Below are 17,063 nucleotides of genomic sequence, written 5' to 3' on the forward strand. Positions count from 1 at the left end.
AGCAGCTGTGACAGCTGCTTCCTCCATATCTGGGAGAAATTAATCTAACATTGATCTTCTAAGGATAGGCCTCATTGATTCCTCACACTAACCTCTAGATACTGTTTCACTCTCTTATCTTTTGGAAACTCTCCCATACACATGAGACCAATAGGCCTCATGTGGCTGATTAAAATTAAGTCTATGTACCTGCCTTGGCTCAGGCGATTTTCAGTTTGTAATGTTCTTGTTCATTATGTCAGACTTTCTGCTTGCCTCTGGGTGTGACACATTTAATTCTTGAAGGTATGACAGATTTATGGTAAAATATGACTAGTGGCTTTGTATTTCTATCATTGCTTCTAATGCTTGCATGAGGAAACAAATTTTTGTGGGTAAACTCTCACACACTTAACTTGAAAATCCTTCCTGCATGTCACAGAATGAGAAATTTACCACACAGAAGGAGCACCGGGGGAATTATAGTCACCTCTGTGACTAAACCAAGGAAGAGAAGCACAATTTGTACTGTGTATATGATCTGGACTGATACTTGATTCCCTCTTAGTCAGCAGAATTAATACTCATGTCCCGAGAGGAACTGTTCATACCTCACATATGTAAAGAGGAATACTGACGGGGGAGACCTACAGGTTAAGTGTAAGATTTTGTTTCTATTAATATTAGTATCTTGTTCCACGTATTTAGAACGTCTTCCAAGACATGCCATTCCCATGTCCACTGTGAAAAAATAATCCTAATGGATGTTTCTCAAATGCATAGCAATACTTGTTTGATTTCCTTGTTGGCTGGATAAAAAGAAACAGTTGATTCACTTCTCTGAAGGGTCTGGCTATTTCCCCTTTACAGCTTGTGGTATAGTACACAACCAGAGCCAGTGCCTTTCAAGTCTAGTTCTGAATATCAAATGTATGGCCAATTGTTCTGCCTATAACCATTTGTCAGTTAAATGCCATTACATAGCAGACCAGGCATTGGGCAGGATCCTGGCGGCTTGAGGAAGCTTATGATGAAATAGTCAGACTTTGATCTTTTTCTAGAAAACACAGTGTTTTCCCATGGAGCAATGGTTTCTTTCCCTCCCTCCCTCCCTCCCTCCCTCCCTCCCTCCCTCCCTCCCTCCCTCCTTCTCTCTCTCTCTTTCTTTCTTTCTTTCTTTCTTTCTTTCTTTCTTTCTTTCTTTCTTTCACACATTTATTCATTCTGGGAAGAGGCACACATGTCCCAAAGAACATGAAGAACATGAACAACTTGTGAGGGTTGATACTTCCCTCTGCTACATGGGTTCTAGGAATCAAATATGAGTTATCAGACTTTGGTGTAAGCACTTTTATCCATAGAACAATCCCACCAGCATAAGACTATGATTTTCTTGAGAGGAGAGGGGCAGAGAGGAGAGAGAAGGGAAGAGAAGAAAGAGAGGATCATGGTAGCAGCCAGCAGCCAGCACCAGCCAGCTCCTAAGCAGAGGTGGCCATTGTGAGTTTTCAGTTATGTCTATGGCTGGTTAACCATACCTGCTACTACTAAAAAACAAAGCACAGGGGAGAGGACACCAAATATTCAAATGCAATAATAATAATATTTGCGGGGACCTGATGGCAGAGTCAAACAGTTCCTGAGTGAGGAGCAAGGATTGAAAAGAAAATTAAACAACAACAACAAAACCACACAACACATGGGATCAGCTCAAGAGGACTGTCAGTAAAAACTGCCACACCTGGTTTATTCCACAATTTATTGTCTTTAGTCAAACTGCCTCAATACAATGAAGGGGTTCATTGAGAGGTCAAAGTTGTTTACCTCTACCACTTCTCTGTGTTATCCTCACTCAAACAGGTTGAAGGAACTTGGAAAAACATCCTGCTTATCTCTGTCTCAAGGTGAAGGCCAGGGTGAGAACATATTTTTTGCTGAAAACTCAGTAACAAAGCACCCTGACAAACAAGCAGCTCTCCAATCATCATCATCATCATCCTCATCATCAACCTTCAAAGAAAGAAGAATTATTTCAAGCCACTAAATTAAGAGTGGACTTGGCATCCAGCGAAAAAGAAAATTAGTGCTACTGAGTAATGATAGGATCTCAGGTTCTGAAATAATCTTAGGTTGCAATGCCCTCCAACAATGACCATGCAGTACAAGTGAGTCATGTTCATGAGTTCGATGCTCAACGGACGCATTATTTGTTTTTTATTTGAGTTATTTGTTATTAAATGCCGCTATTAAAAATAAATTTTCTTAGGCCTAGAAGACATAGCAGTGCTGAAAAAATTCATAGCAGCAGTGTCTGGAAAGATTCTTCTCCCTACACACACCCCTCCTCATCTGAACTTCCCTCTGGGCAAAAAGGAGAACCCTCAGTTATTGTGAATGTCAATGCTCTTTGAGATCCCCACAGTTTCTGTCAACTCCACATTAAACAGAGAGCACTTTCCTTCCAGCTCTCACAGAACATCTTTTGCTGCCTCATTTTTCAATGAGTTAGGGAACTTTAGCAAATGGAAAATTTTACTAACCTTAGTATCTTCTGTGCCAACTGTTATTTACTCAATACTTAGAAGAGCTACGAGAGAGAGAGAGAGAGAAAGTGAGAGAGAGGACTTCAAAATACTCTGTGCAGAGAGGATCTAATATGTCTTTATTTTAATGAGTAAATGGTCTTCCAGTATCCATAAAATAATAGCTAACAGATAGACTTTATTTTGGGCCATAGAAACTTGTTTGTTTCCTGAGTGATTGCTATTTATAAGGTAGCTCATGGGGGAAAATAGATAAAATAACTTACCACACATTTTAATAACTGAGGGTGACAATGAAAGACAAAGTTACAAAGGGTATAAAGTTATTTTAAACCTAAAAGTCTCTGCTATCTGCTAATTTTTTTTAGTATTTATAAAAATTATAATTTTATATAAACTAGCTGCTTTTAATTGAAAAGCTGTCATAAAATATGTTTTCTACATTGTCACAATGAATCACCATTAGGCCTAGCAATTAACAGTAATGAATATAGAGTATTATTTTAATCCCAATGCTTTAGGCAAATATTTTAGTTCTTTCCTGAGAAAGTAAACGTTAGATGAATAATCACACAAGAACTTTGTAATGTCTGGCACATAATAGTTGTTTAATATTTCTTGAATAAACAGAAACTACAAAATAGATGTTTTGTGTCGAGGCTGATGAATAAGGCTTGTAAAATTTGCATGACAATTTGATTTGTCCTCATAAACTTTGCTGATAATGTCTTTTTTTTGTGACAAGATACATTCATTAATTGACGTAAAAAGGGTCATCATGGCACATGCCTGCAATCTTAGCACTTGGGGGTGTGGAGCTGAAGGAAAAGGATTATGAACTCAAGGCCATCCTAGGCTACATAGCAGCCTTCCTAATTCTGTGAACCTTTAATAAAGTTCTTCATGTTGTGGTGATCCCCAACCGTAAAATTATTTTTATTGCTCCTTCATAACTGTAATTTTGTAATTAATTATGAATAGTAATGTAGTTTGTAATATGCAGGATATCTGATATGTGACCCCTGTGAAAGGGTCACTTGACTCTCAAAAGGTCACAACCCATGGTTGAGAACCACTCCTCTATAGTGAGTCTGAGGCCAGCTTGGTCTACACTGAGTAACAGCCCCATGTACCTGAGGGGCATATAGATCCTCTCAAAGAATTAGAGAACTCTTCCCCACTGAACATGGAAAGAAGTTTAGTATCATTAAATATGGAGAAAAAATGTACAGTGAAACCAATAAATATTGTTTGTGGTGGCCAGAAAATGAAAGATTATGAATAATGTTAAAATCTTTCATATTTCACCCAGAGTTTTGGAAGATGAGCACATGATGTAATGACCCCTATAGAATCATTCCTTTGTGGAGAGAGATGTTTCCATGTATATGCATTTAATGTGTGTCTCCATGGCTATATACTTATACACATAAATGTAGATAGAACGGAAATACCGAATTTCTATTTAGCAATAGTAGCTACTGACACCTACCTTTGAAAAGCAGTATTAGAGAGTAACTATGAAGAAGAAAGAACATATTTAATTTTCATATCTCTGTAATGTATGAATATTTTGTTAAAAATGAGAAACAACAAATATGTTGATCTTGATATTCATGTACACCCGTACAGTAGTAACAAGTAGCTTATTATGTAAAGGAGAATGGGCTTATTGGATGATGTTTTAAAATGGTAATATACTCAGAAGGCAGGTAGATGCCCATAAACTCATACCCCAAGTGACTCCTTTATAGCAAGTGACTCCTAGTTTCACCCCACAATTCTGACACCTATTAAGAGCTAGCACAGGACTTTTCTTTTTTTATTTGGTAAGAGAAGGGCAGCTCTTCTCAAAGACCACGTGCGTGGGACTGAAAGTATGCCTGGTGTCTATTAAGCCCCAAAACTGCATTGTAGGAAGGGCGTGGCCATGGCTACCTGCTCACACAGAGAAAATGCTTAGTGTTTTTTTTTGTCCTGGGTCTTACCTCTAAGTCGGGTGCTTACACATCTGTAAGAGTCAGAAGTTGAGAGTGACAGCAGGAATGTGAGTGAAATGACGCACAAGTTGCAGCGAATTCTGCAGGGTTTTTAACCCGTCTGGTCTGTGTGGGCTGGGTGCAACTTGACCAACCTTTTATGGTTACATAACCACATGTACTCACTTCCCCACCTCTTTCAGTGGTATAAAAAAAAAGAGGTCAGGAGGCATATAAAGGCACGTAGCAGCGGTGCTGTGGGCAGCAGCTGGTCCTCTCATCGAGTCTCCTGGTTCAGGACACAGTTAGCTCACTCTTCACCACCATGGGCTTCAGACCCAGACCTACGCCCTCCTCCGTCAAGGCCAGCCCACTTCACAACCCACGGGTGCTGGCGCTGCTGGCGCTGCTCCTTGTCGCCCTGGCTCCCATGACCACAGGACAACGGAAGGGAAATTTAGGTAAAGATGAATGAGGAAGGCTGCTTGTATCCAAGAGGCTTGTGGTGGTGGTGGTGGTGGTGGGGGGGGGGACTGGGGCTGTGCGCATAGGGACTGCGTCAGCGGTTCTGCGTTTGGAGGATGCGCTAAGACTCTAATATATACTTACGGGCATTTCGTATGCGAAAGACACGTGCCATTAAAAGTTTACAGGTCGTTGTCACATTGTGTGAAAGAGGGACAACGGCCTTTACAAGTTAGGAAAGGGAGCAAAATAATGTATAATCTCGAATTAAATCTTCTGCTCCAACGTAGCGGATGACGTGGAACCGTATGTTGAGTTGCGCTGCAGATGTCCCAATGTAGTCTCTGGAATCCCACTCCGTAATATCGCCTCCGTGAATGTGCTCAAGCCAGGAGCTCATTGTGCCAACTTGGAAGTGATGTAAGTCCCCGATTCTTTGTTCTGTCCCTGCCATTAGGGAACCCTTCCTGTTCACCTACTTGCTTCCCTCCCGCTTCACGGACAGGTTCTGACGGAGAGGCTGTTCTACACAGATAATCATTTTCTCCGTTGCAGAGCCACGCTGAAGGATGGGAGGAAAACCTGCCTGGACCCAGACGCTCCTGCCGTCAAGAAACTGGTCATGAAAATCTTGGAAGGCTATTGACCAGCTGCTGCAAATGTCGGCTTCCTGCCAAACCATTTCAGGGGGGAGGAGGGGTGAGGTTTTTGAACTCCGGACTTTCTAGAGTCATTTTCCATTCTGGAATTGGGATACACTTTCATTCTTTCTCAGAAATCACAGTGTATTCTAAGAAGGTGTTTTGAAGAATGACACAAAGTAGATGAAAATGACACACTAAGTTGTAATTTATGGCTTATTTCTGCAATTCTTGGCTAAACATTGTGCTATATTTTGCATTTATTTATTTGAAGCTTTCTTTCCAGACACATTGCGTTAAGTTTTCTTTCTGTGTTTTTTTGAATTATTTCTTTTAGTTTTGAGATTATAATGGCACCACTTTCCCCTTTCCTTTCTTCCCTCCAAGCCCTTCAGTATACCTTTCCTTGCTTGCTCTTGACAAATTTCACAGTGGTCAGTGAAAATAGGAATTGCCTGTAGCCAAGTAGGGTATATTTGCTCAGTGGATTCTTGAGTTTTTACAGTCTCCTTAGCCCTACAAAGCCTGTTTCCAAGCAACCTCTAACATTTGTTTTAACCTTCAAACTGAACATAATAAAGTCATAGACTCTAAGTTCTGTAAGTCATGGTTGTTCTTTATAATGAACATCAGTAGCACCAAAAATGTGAAACAAAAAAGGGATTAACACACTCTGTTTATAAAAATGCCACTATTGTCTACAACAGGGAAATGTGATAGGTCTTATCTGCTGTTTAATGCTCCACTATATTCCTTCTATTTCTCTCTCTTAGACTGAACTTGGGGCATTATGTATAAAAAGCAAGTCTTCTGCCGCTGGGCCACAGTCATAGGCCCTAAAAATTTGTTATTTCACATTATAGTCAGGTAAGGTCATTAAGCTGATGATCTATGACATTTTAATGTCATAGACTAGCAAGAATCTATCACTTTAAAAATGCTAGGCATATTAATTGTCCCACATATATTAATTAACTAATCTTACCAGGTCCCTGTTAATCTGGCTTAAGTCCATCCTCTAGAGCCACATAATAGTGGCTTCATTTTGGTCAGGTTGCTCTGTGACTTAGTCTCTTGCTTTTTAAAATGGGAATGGCCTCTTGCTTGTTTAGTAGAACCGATGTGAGAATTAAAAGAACTGAATTCAAAATGCTTTAAATACTGTGTGTCACACGATAACCCACATAATGACAGGAATTTGCTATTATCAAAACTGCTAGCCTTCCCCATGTTACAGAACAGAAAGGGAGGAAACTTGAAGTTTAAGAAATCATGAGACTTGCCTTGGGTTGGAAATGTAGCTCTGTGGTAGAGTGGGTGCTCAGCAAGTGAGGGGTCCTGGGTTCAATTCTCCACAGAGCCAAAAGAAACCTGCCTTCGAAATTAAAATGATCAGAGCACATATTTGAAATCCTAGTCTTTAACCACCAGAGCACGACACTTTCATGGATTCCTTCTTCTCTAAGAAGATGACATTACATATCATATCATGGTAAATTGGTACACAAGATATAGACTCTCCTACTACAAAGAAGAATCATTGGGGGTCATGGAGGAAGAGATAATTTCACCAACTCCAATCTGTATGGACTTTGGGGCACACTTACAGGCTAAGCACATAGTTCACTCAAACTCCGCATGGTGGTTGGCTTCCTGTCCTGTCTCTTCACCACCAGAGCCTCAGGCCCTAGGATATCCCATCTGTAAAATGAACACTCAGTAACAGTTACACCAGTGCCCACAAATGTGTGCCAGAGCAGTGAACGGAAAGTGGCATAATTTTTGCTAACGTTGCTCCAATTATTTAGAACATCTGTGGCATCTCGTGCCTCTCTGAGACGGTCTCCCAATGAGAGCCAGCAAGGCTGGTTCTCCACGTGGCAGTGTCTGCACTATGCTTATTCTCTTATTCTTCTCGAGAGGACTTTTTCTTTTACCTTTGTGTCACTCATCTGGATTCTTTCCATTAAGTGTCGAGAAAGGCTTGTCTGACGTTATTGCTGAAATCCATTCCTTTTTTTGCTGACCTGGCACAGGCCTTGGGTTTCAGTTCCCTAACTAGAGAGGGCTTATGGCATGTCTTGCAGCCGCCATTGCAGCTGATGCTGAGTGTTCAGAAACATATGTCCCAGGGAATTATGCTTGACAATATCACTAGGGGGGTGGGGCAGATAAAGGGCCGCATAATTATATGAGACATAAATTAATACCGAGATCTCCAACTGTCCCCGCAAACTCTCTTATCCAGTATTATCTAGAATAGAGTTGGTTAGAGAAATAGCTAGGCTCAAAGATGTTATCAGAGCAATGCATTCAAGTTTAACTTTGCTGTTTTTCCTAGAGAGTAATGACAACCGACCCCGCTTCCTGCAGTAGACTGGACAGGAGTTAGGAGATCCTCTGGAATCTTCCAGAGGGAATGCTTCCACACGAGGATGGAATTCAGAGGTCACTGCCTAGACACTCGGTTTAACCTTTTTAGTGGCAGAAAATAATTTTCCAACCCACATCTCTAACCACACAGCAGTCAGACTCACTAGTAATCAGCAGAAAGAGTGACAGCAGGAAAGGCAGAGGAGAAGGGGCAGTTTGGGGTAATGCAACCGGAAGCTGGGAAGGCAACATATCGGTCCTGAAGGTGTATATGTTCTGTAAACCGTATGGTGACGGCAGAAGTTTCTCTGTCACATCCAGCATACCTTTTGCCAAATTCAAGTCCTGCTCTTTCTAACTCTGTAACGGTTCATATAAATTCACACTGAGGATGTGGTCCTGCTTCCAGCTGCTAGTCAAGAGAGCTGACCTCAGCTTTTTTTTTTCTGCTGTTTTTCTTTTTAATCTTGGCTGGCCAGAGCCCAATTACTGTTCCCCAAATGCCATTGCTTCCGCAGAGCAGTTCCTCATCCTGTATCCCAGGTTTCCGGCTGGGCTGGCAGTGAAGATAAAAAGTGCCTGGAAGGTTCCAGGAGCCACTGGCCAGCACTTAGAGCCCCAGGCCCCAGTTTCCCTGCGCTAGGCCTTGGATCTAGTGGCATCCTCTTGACATGAGTGCTGCTGCGGTGTTTCGGGGTCTCCGGCCCAGCCCTGAGCTACTGCTTCTGGGCCTGTTGTTTCTGCCAGCCGTGGTTGCCGTTGCCGTCACCAGCGGTGAGAGAGGGTGAAGGGATCCTAGGGGCACAGCCCAGGAGTGTCAGGGGTGGGGAGGTGATCTGTGATGATGTATAGGCCTGCCAACTGCGCTTCACCCTCCTTCTGAGTGGGAAGGTGATGCTATAACCAAGCCCGTGGAAATGGTACGGAGGTCCCACTGGCCGATGATACGGTCACCACAACCTCCTCTACTCCCCTTCCTCTCTCCTCCCCCTTTGCCCTCAGCTAGTCCTGAAGGAAGCGATGGACATCTTAACTGCATGTGTGCGAAGACCGTCTCCTCTGGGGTCCATCCCAAGCACATCACCAGCCTGGAGGTGATCAAGGCAGGACGCCACTGCGCAGTTCCCCAGCTCATGTGAGTCCTGCCCACACCTTCCAGGCCCGTCCTCTCCTCCTCCGCCCTTCCTTCCCGTCTCTGTCTCTTCCCTTCTTCCAACCAAGGCTCTGAAAAGTACGTTTCTCCCCTCTCCCCCGGACAGAGCCACCTTGAAGAATGGGATGAAATTTTGCCTGGATAGGCAAGCACCCCTATACAAGAAAGTAGTCAGGAAACTACTGGAGAGACGGGTGCTAACTGCCTGAATCTGCAACATGTCACATGGGGGACTGGACTTTTGTCTACTTTTAATGTAACTACGATCTTCTGATTATGTTATCCTTCAAGACTTAAATAAATGCATAGAACCAATTTGCCATAAAGTGAAGCCATTTCTTCGCAATGGAGCCAAAATAGTGCCGACAGGTCACGTATAAGAAAACATCTTCAGATTTTTGGCAGGAAGGTTTCTTCTAAGGGCTGCATTTGTTTGGCATTATGGGTTGTATTCCAGGTGTCGACTGTTTCCATATTTACTCAATTTACATTGCCTCACAATTACGTTTTAGTTTTAATGTTCTAATTAGCTTTTTAAAAAAAAAACAATTAATGGGGCTAAAGCATTACTAAGTTGCCTTTAAAATAAGCATCTAAATCAAAATTTGATTTAATTTTAAGATCTATACTCTATTTTATCATGAAAATAACAAAAATAAAATTAGAATGAATACATAATGCTAATATGTTGATACTTTCAAGAAATTATGTGAGACCATCTTTCCATTAATTGGTTCTTAGAGAATGTTTATATTTAAAAAAAAAGAACTATTAAAAACAGCTTTGTTCTCACATTCTTGCCAGTAAGTGTTCTTTACCTGGCAAACTTAGAGTTCTACGATGATCTGTTAATATATCATCTCACTGTTGCTCTAATCCTGTAGACTTTCCCCAGTATTCTCGGGTTCAGAAGAACCTTATTTGCATTTCAGTTTTCCTTAACATCCTACCATAATATATTTACTAAGCAGCCACAGGAACCAGGAGAGGTACCAGCTGGTTTTATACTCGTACTTCAAAAGACAACTACCACACATTGGGGAGAGAGAAAGGCTCTGGGATAGGTGTATATTCAATAATCATCTCTCATTTCCTCTCTCTTCTGCTCTCTCATAAAAACTTCTGCAAGTTCTTAGCACCCTGCTGGATAATCTAGAATAAACATTTTATCTCAATAAGCTTCATATGTTGTTGAAGCCTTTTCGTCATGTGAAATGACACTCATAGGGCATGAAAATCTTGGGGGTGAGAGTGTTGTTCAAGTTACTTTAATGGGCAGGAAGGCAAAATCTAACTGACCCAAGAAGAAGGTGTAGACAGTAGCTCAGGAGTGAACGCAACCTAACATGAGAATCACGTTCAACCTAACAGGGCAGTGCAGAGCTGTGGGCTTAAACTACTAAGAGAAAACAGTTACATGTGCGGTTGTGTCTGTGAAGGGAGCAGATAGCTCTAGATAAATAGTCATAGTTCATATAAGCTCTCAAGGTACAGCTATCCTAGGGGGAATATACAGTGACCTCACAATTGGTTCTTGGTGATTTTTACTTTCAGTGCTGCTTTTAAGCACCGTGACACAAATCATCTTTCCAAAACACATATCACAGATACAAGCATGACACTTTCCCATCACAAAATGCTGTTGATATTGTTCTCAAAGTACCATTCCAGTTAGGTTAGAGCGGTGAGGCATGTGTTCGGGCAGTTTTGAGTCGGGGAATGAAAAGGTTACACTCACACTAAGAGTTCTTCAAATCAAGTGAACTTTATGAGAGAAAGCCCTAGAAATGAGATGAGGCTCAAATGCCTGTTTTTGTTCATTTTCCCTTTTGCTTCCTGCCTCTGACACCCTAAGTAGACAGGACTCAATGTGTCAAAGAGACCAAACCAGCTTTTGAGTGTCAACTAATGGGGTCTCACAAATCCTTGTTTCAGAATCATGCTGGCCTAATAATCCTGACAGCGTTTTCAAGTAGCCCCTCTACCAGCAAGAGGACTGTGGCATCTGGGATATCCCAAGATATGCAGCAGTCTCCTGCTTTTCCAAAAACATTTACGGAACGGTAGAGCTAAGTTGCCCTTGAACTCCCCTGCCCCCAACCCTGCAACCCAGGTGGCACTTGCAGCCAATCAGCGGAAAATGCCCACGGGCGCAGCCTTCATGGCACACTCATGGCCCCTATCGAGAAAACAGAACCACACAAGTATTTGCTGCCCTCCACACATCTTCGTTTGTGTAATCTTTACTTTTATTTCCCCTTTCTAAGGCTTTTGTGGTTAAAAACAACTTGCTCTGGAACGCATGGTGCATTGAGGGGCTCCTTGGGCTTAAAGAAAAGCATCGATAGTATTCTCATGTTCATTACAGATAATAGAAATGAGACAAGAAAGGGACATATTTTAAACTGGAAATTTCAATGTAAAGCCTCCTGCAGATATTTCTGACACTAATGGTGTTTTTTTTGTTTGTTTGTTTGTTTGCTTTACTCTCAGTAATAACTGAAATACTCAAATAATGAAACCATAATTTTATAAAATACACATGATTTTGTATGACTCTGGCTGTGAGGCTAAACCATCTTTCTAATAAAGAACAGGGATGGGGCAAGACAAACTTTTAATGTAACAAGGTCAAGTCATCATATTATGCTACTGTAACAAAATACTACAGAATCATAATTTACTGCAATGTATTTGGCTTCTAATTATGGATGTTTCCTCATCCAAGATTGAGGGGCTGCACCTCCTGAGGGTCTTCTTGTTGCCCCATAGCATTCTGGAAGGAAAAGGAAGGAGGAGGGGGGGAGGGGGAGAAGAAGAAAAAGAAAAAGGAGAAGAGGTGGTGGATGAGGAAAAGAAGGAGGAGAAGAGCTAAGAAGAAGAAGAGGAGGAGGAAGAGGAAGACAGAGAGAAAATTTCAGAGGCAGAAATAGAGACCACTCTGACCTCACCCTTCCCAAGGTAACCACATCAGCTACAGCGGCCCTTCTGTGATAACAGCACTGTCCCTGTGTGAGACACAGGCCCCCATAGTGTAATCAGCTCTTAAAACCCCGATCTCTCAGCACTGGGGATTAAGTGTTCAGTATAGGGCAGAGAGACATGTTCAAACTGCTAAAATAATCTTCCTCCCTGAGGCAATATGACACAACAATTTTTCTGTCAATATTTGTGTCATTATGTAAGCATTTGTGGTCAAAGGAATCCAACCTGAAGGAGCACAGTCTTCAGACAGAGTTAGAACAATCCATTCTATCAGCTGTGTTGGGGAATCCCTATTTTTCCCCAGGAATTCTGGACAAAACTGCAGGGGTTGTTCAGAAATGAGAAATGAGGCCTTGTATGTATTCCTTTACCTTCAGAATAGCTACTAACCCGAACCGCAATGCATTAAACCAGTCCATGGGCATCGGGTCTCATCCTCCTTCCTCATTTTCGATGCAGATGAATGCCTGATGGAATACCACTGAGTAAATATCCATCAAATAGTAACTACCAAGAGAGAAACACTAACGGTGGTTAGTCAGGCATCGTTGAGGGTTGAAGGCAAAATACCTAACAGATGGAAAGTCAACTGAACAGAACGACACTGTTTTCAACTGATGATCTTATTATGTCCAGAGAGCGCACCAAGTTACTCATAACATCGAATACAGCCTTCCCCAGCACCTCCCATGGTTTGCTTGGTGCTTCGGTTCATGTCACTTTGGTTGCCAAGCATTCAGCCATTTGTCCGTCCACATCCTCCAATCACATGCCAGTACCTTAACATGAGCTCAGACATCTCCTTGCTCTGCTTAACACATCTGTAGAAAGCAAAGCCAGGCCATCACTTCTCGACTTCCAGGGTAGCTTCTACTATGCCTTAAATATCTTCAGTGTTCTTAGCTAGTCAGAAATGTCTGTCCAAGATTTAATTCAGTCTTAACTCAACAACACTCCAGTTCTTTGAAACGAGTATCAGATAGACCTAATTTCAAAAAGAGCTGGAGGATCTGCCTCTCCTGGAGTCCTTCCCACTGTTTCTCCCATTTCTTTTCACTTTACTTTAATAAATATGCTTTCATTAAAACACTGCTTGAGCCTCACATTCCTTGACCCCCCCTCCCAGATACTAGAAGCAAAAAAAAAAAAAAAAATCAGCAAAGCTATTTCTTATCAGAAGTTGGTAGATAATAAATGTCAAAAAATACTGTAAAGACACACTTAAAAATCAAGTTTTTATAATGATTCATACTTTTGCTAGATAAAAGTCCAGCCTCCATGCTGTGTGTGCAGCTTTCATTTGAGGTTTAATACATTCATTTTTCAAGTCCCAAAATTTTATTTATATAATATCAAAGTCACAATACTTTTTTATGTCTAAGAGAAATCTCTTATGTAATATTTCCCAAGAGAAATTTTCTTATTTCTTTTCTGTTGTAACTTCTGGCAATACTCTATTTCTTTTCTTTTCTTTTTCTAGTCTAGTGACATGATCTTATCCATGCAGTGGCCACCATGCACAGGTTAGGAGACAACTGTAGGGAATGTTGCTTATATAGGTTAAGAGACTTCCCAACAGTCTAGCATTCAATTCTTGCAAAGCACGTGCCCTAAGAAGTGCTTGGTGAAACAAGAAGGTGAATTTGTCTATTGTATTAGGCTACAGCATTCCCGTGCTTAAAACATTTTAATTTTGATTTGTGGAGATTTCATTGATTCACATGGCATGTTAATGAGAAAGTAATGATATTTCGACACCAACTTTTTGTTTTGCTTTGTTTCGTTTACAAAGCAGGTGATTTTGATTAAGTTATTCCCAGGAGTCTACCCCTGCAAATCTGCAAGTGTTGGCTGTTCACAACATGCTTCATCCTTCTGGCAGCGTCTGTGGATGACCCAGACCCTGGCTATCCACTAAGAACTCTCATTTACGTCAGGGTTGAGTCGGTTTTGAAGACCATTACAGTTACAAGAAATACATGACAGATTCAGACAGCATGATTAATGCTGAAAGCAAACTGTTTAATCCTATGAAACATGATGAAGTGTCTCAACTAAAGCAGAAGATATTTTGGAGTTTTGTATTTGACTAAGTATGTACTCAACAACAACAACAAAAAAATCTGATTTCCTTTCCTGAAAGCTAGGTGGTAGAGCATTTATGTTCATTAATTTTCTTTGGGTGCCATTCAAAGTCAATTTAAGAGCTCACAATTTTAAATTTATAAAAGTTGCAAAGACTATGGGAGTTGCTGTGATCAAATTAAAGAAATCAAAGTATACACACATTGCTATAGAAGAAAAATTATGCAGTTACTGAAACACAACTATGAATTGTACAACCATTTGCTGTGTTTCCTTTTAGAATGGGTAAGTTTGTATCACTGAACAGAGTTTTAAAATCACTGAAACTACTAATTATATATCACAGAGCTTTTTCTCTTTGGGTTTGGTTTTCAGGCCCAATGACACGTTAGGGAAGAATAGTCTAACCTCTTAGCTTTAGCTTCTTATTTGAAATTCCATAAAGATAACAATAATATTTGCTTTAGAGTGTTGTTTTTATGACTGAGTATGCCAATATTTGTAAAATGCTTAGAAGAGCTTAAAAGAAACCCTGCTTGTCGTGGGTGGGTGAAACATGCCCCTGTGTGTGTGTGTGTGTGTGTGTGTGTGTGTGTTTGTGTGTGACAACTCAGTAAAAGAAACAGCATGTGCCATGCTTACCCAGAGTCTTGTAGCTAGCTGTTTTAACCTAACCGTTTTCCTTATCAAAGAGTGGAACAATTCAAGACCCATCCATGTTTGTTCCATCTTATTTGACTTAAGGCCCACTCCAGGGGATGGAATTCAGACCTGATAGTGCTTGGGCAAGCAAGAAACTGTGGCTAGATAGCTCAGGGATGTGGGGTAAAATCAATTGTTACTGTTCTACCAATAATAATAATGATGATGATGATAATGATGATGATAATAATAATACAGCTAATGACATGCTGCTTTACCTATAGATCAGTGCCTTGCTCAGCCATCATCAGAAAAGCTTCTTCCTGCAGCAGATGGGAACAAATACAGAGACCCAAACCAGACATTATTCAAAGAATGAGAGACCTTGAAAGACACAGCCTAAAGCAGGGTGACTCCAACAAATCCCTCACCTTAGGGCTCAGGGAACATTGCAGAAGAGAAGGCAGAAAGAGTGCAAGAGCCAGAGGGGAGAGAGGACACCAAGAAAACAAGACCTTCTAAATCAACACAATCAAAGCTCACATGAACTCACAGAGACTGAGGCAGCGCTCACAGGGCCAGCACTGGTCTGCACCAGGTCCTTTGGGTATATGTTATGACTTTCAGCTTAGTGTTTTTATAGTGTACCTGAGTGAACGAGGGAGTCTCTGTTTTTTGTGCCTTCTCTTGGGCTCTTTTCCTTCTGTTTATTCTCTTCTAATTTCAGTGTGTTACTTTTCGTTTTATCTTAGTATGTTACATTTTATGATTATCCTTTAGAAGCCTGGTTTCTTTTATTGAGGTGCAGAAAAAACAGTGGTTGATCCAGATGGGAGAGAAAGTGGGAAAAATAGACGTAGGGGAAGCTGTAGTTAGAACATATTATGTGAGAAAATAATCTATTTTCAATAATAGAAAAGTTATGACTTCAATCATTTAAATCAGATAAGCATGCGGTGGTGTGGGCGCAGTTGAGGTGCACCTCTGTGCTAGGCTGGAGAGCCAGTCCCACCCTTAGCTGGCTTCAGTACTTGGGAGAGCACCCACCCTCCACCCCCCACCCCCAGCTCCTTGCCTGGACAGCGGAGTAGAGCTAACCTTGGTGGCAGGGGTGCAGGTGAGAACAGGAGAGCCCACCAGGTCTTTACTGGCCAAGCAGTGTGGGAGAAATGGCCTCATCCCAACCCCGTGGTCCCTGCAGTGGTGTGCTGGCCCCACTGTCCCTGGGAAGGTGCCTGGAAGCTGGCTCTAGTTGCTCAGGTACAGGAGGGCTAGCATATAGATGGACTCAGCTATTACCCAGAACCAGTTTTACTCTTTGAATTTGTCTACCCCAACATCTACTCCATCTGTGCACTCCTGGAGCACATGAAGAGGCCAGTCGTTCCGAACTAAAGCTGTAGGCTCTCCATGGCACAGGGTAACAACAGGATAGCCTACAAGAGTCCAGTGAGGGCCCAGTATTGATATTGTAGCAGAAGGTAGCGGCCTCAAACCAGAACAATGACTCACTGCAATGAACATTTATGAAGCTGCTGAGACAAACGGGTGTACTGTGACACACCATGACACACTGCAGATACCACGGCAAGATGTTTTCTGTTTGTTTGTTTTGTTTTGTTTGTGGGCAGGGAGGTTGCAAGAGCAGAGGGCAGTTATGGAGGGACAGGGAGATGAGGGACAGGGCTTGGTGCGCATGATGTAGAAGTCACAAAGAATTAATAAAAAAGATTAAAAAAAAGAAAAGATAAGATCTTTCTCTCATGTAATGTGGTTATATTGAAACTACTAGAGCTACTTTGGGAAAATGTCAATTCAGGCCATGGGTGACATGACTTCCTGGGTTGTGGAACAGAAAGGCAAAGGGACCAGTCATTCATTACTGAACAATGAGTCCTATTCCTGTGGACTCCTGCCGTGAGGTAACAATTGTGCAATTATCCTTATAAGTTGAGACATCATCTCGCTGTGTGTGCTAGGCCAGCCTGGAACTTGTGATATAGCTCAGACTGAGCCTTAAGTATCTTTTCTGCCTCAGGTTCCAGAGTGCTGGGGTCACAGGCCCCTTGCTAGGCCTTTACTATCTGTTAAGATAAGACACTTCAAGTACACATTTCTTTCCTTCATTTCAGGAAATTGTCTAATTGGTACACTGTGGGTATGCATATACTATTAAACAAATATTTAGTAGAAATATATAAACATGTAATTGTGTATA

General features: G+C 41.5%; 2 protein-coding genes across 2 annotated transcripts; both read left to right on the forward strand.

Annotated features, from left to right (window-relative positions):
* Window positions 1-4,723: 4,723 nt before the first annotated feature.
* On the forward strand, window positions 4,724-6,201 carry Ppbp (pro-platelet basic protein). The gene is made up of 3 exons (XM_021656439.2): window positions 4,724-4,962; window positions 5,257-5,386; window positions 5,522-6,201. The coding sequence occupies exons 1-3, from the start codon at window positions 4,827-4,829 to the stop codon at window positions 5,610-5,612; spliced, it is 357 nt and encodes a 118-aa protein (XP_021512114.1). The 5' UTR covers window positions 4,724-4,826; the 3' UTR covers window positions 5,613-6,201.
* A 2,330-nt stretch (window positions 6,202-8,531) lies between these two features.
* Window positions 8,532-9,448, forward strand: LOC110560485 (platelet factor 4-like). The gene is made up of 3 exons (XM_021656440.2): window positions 8,532-8,754; window positions 8,983-9,115; window positions 9,240-9,448. The coding sequence occupies exons 1-3, from the start codon at window positions 8,652-8,654 to the stop codon at window positions 9,340-9,342; spliced, it is 339 nt and encodes a 112-aa protein (XP_021512115.1). The 5' UTR covers window positions 8,532-8,651; the 3' UTR covers window positions 9,343-9,448.
* Window positions 9,449-17,063: the final 7,615 nt, after the last annotated feature.

Source organism: Meriones unguiculatus, chromosome 3 (genome assembly GCF_030254825.1).
Source record: "Meriones unguiculatus strain TT.TT164.6M chromosome 3, Bangor_MerUng_6.1, whole genome shotgun sequence".
In the NCBI taxonomy this organism is placed as follows: Eukaryota; Metazoa; Chordata; class Mammalia; order Rodentia; family Muridae; genus Meriones; species Meriones unguiculatus.

Bases quoted from the DNA above. Each gene is read 5' to 3' on its own strand.
- Ppbp (XM_021656439.2), top strand. From the start codon at position 4,827: ATGGGCTTCAGACCCAGACCTACGCCCTCCTCCGTCAAGGCCAGCCCA. The intron at 4,963-5,256 runs GTAAAGATGAAT...GCTCCAACGTAG, and splicing joins ACAACGGAAGGGAAATTTAG to CGGATGACGTGGAACCGTAT. The intron at 5,387-5,521 runs GTAAGTCCCCGA...TCTCCGTTGCAG, and splicing joins TGTGCCAACTTGGAAGTGAT to AGCCACGCTGAAGGATGGGA.
- LOC110560485 (XM_021656440.2), top strand. From the start codon at position 8,652: ATGAGTGCTGCTGCGGTGTTTCGGGGTCTCCGGCCCAGCCCTGAGCTA. The intron at 8,755-8,982 runs GTGAGAGAGGGT...CTTTGCCCTCAG, and splicing joins TGCCGTTGCCGTCACCAGCG to CTAGTCCTGAAGGAAGCGAT. The intron at 9,116-9,239 runs GTGAGTCCTGCC...TCCCCCGGACAG, and splicing joins TGCGCAGTTCCCCAGCTCAT to AGCCACCTTGAAGAATGGGA.